At 43.4% G+C, this 6,359-nt stretch overlaps 1 protein-coding gene across 1 annotated transcript in view; it reads right to left on the bottom strand.

The window, feature by feature from the left end:
• Positions 1-605: 605 nt before the first annotated feature.
• LOC103610648 (ADAMTS-like protein 3) overlaps positions 606-6,359 on the bottom strand; it is a gene marked incomplete at both ends in the record, with an annotated part of 39,297 nt that continues 33,543 nt past the window's right edge. The window contains 2 exons of the mRNA XM_008594768.1: positions 606-734; positions 3,982-4,109. Of these exons, the coding sequence (XP_008592990.1) occupies positions 606-734; positions 3,982-4,109 (257 nt within the window). The remainder of the gene's footprint in view (positions 735-3,981; positions 4,110-6,359) is intronic.

Here is a 6,359-nt window from a genome sequence, read left to right as displayed (position 1 = left end):
GCCCTAGGTTAAGGCAAGGTCAGACTGAAATTGTTATTTCTATTCAAGAGAGAATGTGTCTATTAGAAACAAGGTTTGTCCACAGTTGTAAACACAGCAGAAAGAGCCACCGAGGCACAAGGTGCTGATGCCCACCCAAGGACAGTCCAGGATAGAGCCTAAGCCGGGGGACATTAACATTCCTGTTCCCTGATGGGCTTTGCCTAGCAGAGCCTTTGTGTAACTGGAGGGTACATCTAACATTCGCCAACAAATCCCCTCACTCTGACTCCATATTCACCTAGCAACCATCTGACTAAAAGCTGGCCTCTCCTGTAGATCTGCCCACAGGGACAGAGCGTTCTCGTCTTGCCAGTATGAACATTCCAGTGTGCATGGCAGTCATAGTCCACATTGGGAATGAGTAAATTGGCATCCTGTTTTATAAACTGGTCTCATGAGCTGGTATGAGCTCACCCTTGAGAGTTAGATCTATTGTCAGTGTGATGGAAAGTCAAATTTTTAAGACTATCAGGCTGAGGCCTGGAACACTAAAATGCCAGCTGGCATCTCCTGGCAACACTGGGCTGGTCACACAACCTCCCACTGGAAATGACCACACTTACCTTTTACAGGACATTGGATTGTCACATTTGCTCGAGGGGCTGCCTCCACGATGCCTCCAACCACGACTGACAGATGGTTATGCTCCGGTTTGGTGATATTTCTTTCAATAGACAAGATGACGGGTGCCTCTTAATTCAAAGGGAGCAGGAAACTGTGTTAGGTTCAGACTTTAGCTCTTTGGTAAATCATGCTGAATTTGGTGAACTTTGTTGAGCTCTTTGAGAGCAGGGGTAGACCTAGTCCTGTCTGTATCCCTCATGGTGTATCATGAGGACTTGCACATATGTAGCTGGAGGTGCTCAGAGGACAGAAGAACAGATGGATGGATGAACGAATGCATGAATAGATAGATGACTGGATGGATGGATGGATAGTTGGATGCACACAAAGGTACACTGAAACAACTATATATAGACCATGAGGATATTTTGGTTTTACAACCAAAAGTGAGGATAAATTCCCTCTTTGATAATCTGAAAAAGAAGGAATTCAGAAGTTAAGAAGCAGCAAAAAATGCATAGCAGGGCAGGAATAATGTCTCTGCTGCACAGCCCCGGGTGAGTCAAAGCAGGGTCAAAACACACCAGGGCTCGAGACCACCACCCAACTCTTTTTATGGAAGGAGAGATGGGAGATATTGGGGGAGAGGGCTGATGGAGATAGGGCAGAAGGTCCTGATCCGTTCTGTTGTCCCCTGATACAAATTATCTTGAGTAGAGAAACCTCCAGGAGCCCTCTCCCATTGAGCTAAGAATAACAAAAGAATGTACTCAATTTAAACATTTACCAAGTGCCCACTCTGTGGCCTGCACCAGGGTAACAAGATGAAAGGTACTCCCTCTCTTGATAAGCACAAAGTCTAATGTCACAGAGGAGATGCAAGCAGGCATTTTCAATAGAAAAGTGGTACCTAAAACATTCCCTATAAAGTTTTTCTGTATATGGTGCCAGCGCCAGGCTGACCTGTGTCAATGCCAGAATAAAACTAGGATTCAGAGCTCACTCAAAGTTATATTGGACAAAGATCAGGTAGGTAGGAGGCTATGTTTCTTGCTGAGTCTCTTCTAACAAGATGCGTGCTTGGGCAAAATCTTCCCACTCTGGGCTTCGGTTCGAATCCCAGGGAAAAAATAGAAATGAGTTAGAATATCTCTTGGGTCCCTTCCAACTGCAGTTCTCTCAACCAATGTGTGGTTCACAGAGGCTCTTTCTTACTCTACTTAAATAAACTCATTTCAATCCAAAATTTAAAAAGCCATTACTATTTAAAGATTACTAACTGTGAAGAGGCCTACTTAAAATTATTTACATTGCTCTACACTACAGAAAGTCTCAAGGGAGAAAACATCTTAAGTGCCCAATTTATGGGATTGCATGAGGTTATGACAAGTGTATTAAAACTGTGTGCAAGAGAAATTCAAAGCTAGCATTTTAATTCATGTGAAACAAATACCTACATAAAACTTATGTGGAAAAAATAATAAAACAAGGCCCTAAAGAATCAAGAATCCATTCAAGAACTTTTACTTCCTTGGATTTAGATACTCGGTTATCAGCTTAATCCATTAACTCTCTCAGGAAACATACTTTGTGCCTGAGCTTAACAATGGGAATACAAAGATAGAAAACACACATTCTTGCCCTCAAGGAGCTCCCAGACCAGTAGGAGACACCGTGACTACACAGGGTAATGGGTGTTGAGACAGAGAAAGGGCTGGTTGCCCAGGGGTCTCTCAGCATGTGGTGGCCAGGGGAGGCCACATGCCAGAGAGCAGTTTGATAGAGCAGTCCTCTACTGCAGCACTATCACATGGCTGGTTTCCCTACTCCGTCATTAGTATGTGAGCTCCTGGAGGGAAAGCTTTCTTAACCTGTTTTATCATCTATACATATTTAATGCATGAAAGAATAATGACACTTCAGGAGCTGTGTTGGTAACCACATATTCTGGGGAAGAGAATCTAGGACAGTCATGTTTGGGGAACCAAATGTTCCATTCTCTGCTGGAGTGCCTGGGGCAGTGGAAAGCTATCCTGAGAACTGAAAAGAGAGGAACGCTTTGGCTAGGAGAGGGCTTTGGTTGTCACTGCTAATCCTCTGGCTCCTGAGGACCTCACAGCAGCTCTATCAGGAATCTGGATTGTTCTGGGATGGACTTAAGGAGAGACTTCAGAGCTACAAGAGCGGTGCCCATTCCCCGACCCCCACTCTGGAATTCTAGAACCTTGGAACTGATGTTTTCTGGCTAGGAGCTGTTGTTCACTGGACAGAACAAACCAGAAGGATCAAGGCACAGAAAACTAAGGCCTGAAGGCCTTGCCTTGGGAAGGCACCCAGGCAAGGGACTCAGAATCTGTAAGCCATACAGATTCAAGGGCTTTTAAAATCAACTGGTCCAGCCTCTTCAGTTTGTAGATGTAAAGTGCCTGCCACAAGGCTCAACACGTAGTTGACTAAATGCTGGATTCTAATCTCTGATACTGTCCCTTTTCTCATTTTAGTCTACTTGAGTCACAGATACCAGAAACAGAGTAGGGAATTGGGAGATGGCTCTTGTTTTATTTTAGTCCCCAAACATGAGCTTGCCACAAGAAAGCATTGCCTACATGTTTACCTCCTAAACATGTTCCTTTTTTTTTTTTTCCTTTTTGTCTTTTTTACTGACCGGTAATGGGATCGCAACCCTCAGTGTCGCGCCCGTACCGGGGACTGGCAACGGGATCGCAACCCTCGGTGTTGCGCCCGCACCGCGCTCAGCCAGTGAGCGGGAACCGGTCTCCACATGGGATCCAAACCCTCAGCGGGAGCGCCACCACGCTCCCAAGCGGCACACTCTCCAGTGCACCACCGGGCTGGCCCTAAACATGTTCCTTGACACTAAAAGCATATTCTAATATCAGAATGACACTGTCCACCTCCTCTGAAGACATACACTAATTTAAAGTTACAACTTCCCAGAGGTGTTTCTAAGGATTGACAAGTATGTCATGGGCAGGTATATACCAACTTTTGAAGGATAATCATTCTCTTTCATTGGCTGGTGGAACTTTAAAGATGCAAAGTCCATAATATCAACTGACAATAAACCCCTATATCATAATTCCCAATTCTTAGAAAATGAGCTGTACAGCAACCGTTTTCAGAGTGTGGTCCTCAGACAACAGCATTGGCATAACCTAGGAACACGTTAAAAATGCCAGCTCTCAGACTCCATCCCAAACCTACTGAGTCAGAAGCTGTGGGGGCAGCGCCCAGCAATCTGTACTTTAACAAGCCCTCCTGGTGATTCTGATGCACACTAAAGTTTGAGAACCGCTGCTCCAGAGTTTAAAACAAACAAAAAAGCGGACACTGTGTTTCAACCACGGGCATTACCTGCATAGAGCAAAGAAGAACTTTCCATATCTGAACCGTGCTGATTAGCTACAGAACATTCATATATTCCTTGTTCTTTCCTTGTTGGATTCCGTATCTGTATTTTCCCAGTTCCATCCAAAATTATTCTGTAGAACAGGTAGAAAGAGAATGTATTCATGTAACACATTTAACTGCTCTAAGGCCACAGCAAGTTGCAGAAAAGGAAGAGTACAAAATTACAGGCTTTGGGCTGGCAGGGATCCCAAAAGATGTCAAGCATTATGCCTATAGGCAGAAAACTATGTAGACCAGGAAGACGGAAAGTCTTTCCTCTGCCTTAGATTCATAGTAATGTAAGAGCTGAATGGTCCTTGGAGATCCAGTCTTTCCATCTCACTTTACGTGAGAATAGACTTTTCTGGATGGGCTCAATGCTTAATCTACTACATTGTAAAAAACACAAACTAGCAAACCTATTAGTTTGCTGGATGTTAAACCCTCATTTTCTGCCCAAATCCTTCCTCACAAACTGCAGGTGTGTATTTTCAGTTCAGATTTTCACACTGGAAGTGGGCTGTAAGACTGCTTTGCAACAGATTCTTGCCTCACTATTACCATCTGAAGAGGTCGGTTGAGGTAACAAATGCTAAGGCTGTGGTGTATATAGGATTTGGACCAAGCTATTAAGAATCAGGGCTAAACTGCATGAGTTCTTTATAGTTTGCCAATTACTGATATTCCTAAAAACCTGCATGTAAATATCACTTCGAGAATCGGACTTGGTCAGGTGTACCCTAACCAATCAGATAATTATTCGGAGAAGTGGGAAAGAGTGTTTGTACTACATTTTACTTTTTCTTAATGATTTGAATCTGCTTCTAAATAATCTGGATCAGTGGTCCATATACTATTTTTTTCCCTGCCACATCCCACTTTATAGATCTTAGCAAGACGGACTATTCTGACCTCTAAATACTGTATGTATGTTTCTTCATGGATTGAGCTTGGCTACTACTTCATTTCCTGTGACTTCATGTCGTTTGCCCTCTGCTCCAGCCATAATGAACTTCTAACTGTTTCCAGAACATTCCATGGTCTTTCATCACCCTCAGCTTTTGCATATGTTGTTCTCTTTATTTGAAATGCCCTTCCCCCTTTCTGGCAAACTCCAACCTACCCACCCACTGAGTCCTGGATCAAATGTAATTTCCCCTGTAAAGTTTTCCCCAATACTCTTAGAGTTATCTTCTGCCCCCTCTGGGCTCCTTCTTCTCTGGTTCATATATTTATTTGATGAAATATCTATTTCTTCCCTCTAGATTATGATCTTTTCAAGGGCAGGGTCCAAATATTTATTTGATGAAATATCTATTTCTTCCCTCTAGATTGTGATCTTTTCAAGGGCAGGGTCCAGATCTTATTCACAGCTGTGCATTTTCAGTGCTTAGCACAGTGACTTTTATATAGCAAGTTCTCAAAAATCTCTGATGACTAAACATATGAATGATCAGAATAGAAGAGAATAATAGCATGAGTAAAGATACAAGGGGGATGCAAGCTCCCCTGCAACACACATATGAAATACATAAAAGTGGGCAGAAGTCAAAACAGCTAAAGTGACCAAGAGCAACAGGAATGTGGCAGACCTTGCTATTAGTAGGGCTAGATTTTCACTATAAAAATCCCTATCTAGGAGGAACAGTTGGTTAAAAACAAAAGTATAACTAGTAACTGTCTGTGAAAAATAAACATACTAAAAGGTTTTCTTAAATTATTTCATACTTATGATTCAGTAATTCTTAATAATCCCTTTCTTTTGTAGGCCTCAATTTAACAGCCCAGAGAGCAATCACTGAGATTTGAAATAGCTGAGAACACATGAACCTCACATGCCAGGTGGGGTCACCCAGGTAGCTAGCCTGGATTAGTCCCAGGACTGGAGAACCAGCAGGGAGAGTTCCTTAATGGGTCTGACCTTGCCTCCACTGCACAATCTCACTCTTAACTTGAAGTAATAACTAAGCTGATCTTTCTATAGACACCATCTCTAATTGATCCACCCACAGCCTTTTCTTCCTAGTTGAGATTTCTTACTGGGTTGGTATTCAAACAGTATTCCATGCCTACACAGTGTGCTCTCATTGGATAGAGGTTCTCAAAAACATAATCCTATTTCTGAAGTACTTCAGTTGAAAAGATTTGTGAGATTAGAAAAATTGGTACACCCAGATTTATAAAGCAAACATTATTACACCTAAAGAGAGAGCTAGGGGCCAGCCCGGTGGCGCACTGGATAGTGCGCCGCTTGGGAAGCGCGGCGGCGCTCCCGCCCGAGGGTTCGGATCCCACATACAGACTGGCTCCCGCCCACTCGCCCAGCGAGGGGCGGGGGCAGC

The sequence above is a fragment of the Galeopterus variegatus genome, unplaced genomic scaffold, assembly GCF_000696425.1.
Source record: "Galeopterus variegatus unplaced genomic scaffold, G_variegatus-3.0.2 Scaffold11481, whole genome shotgun sequence".
Taxonomy (NCBI): domain Eukaryota; kingdom Metazoa; phylum Chordata; class Mammalia; order Dermoptera; family Cynocephalidae; genus Galeopterus; species Galeopterus variegatus.
This window is presented reverse-complemented; position numbering and strand designations above follow the sequence as displayed.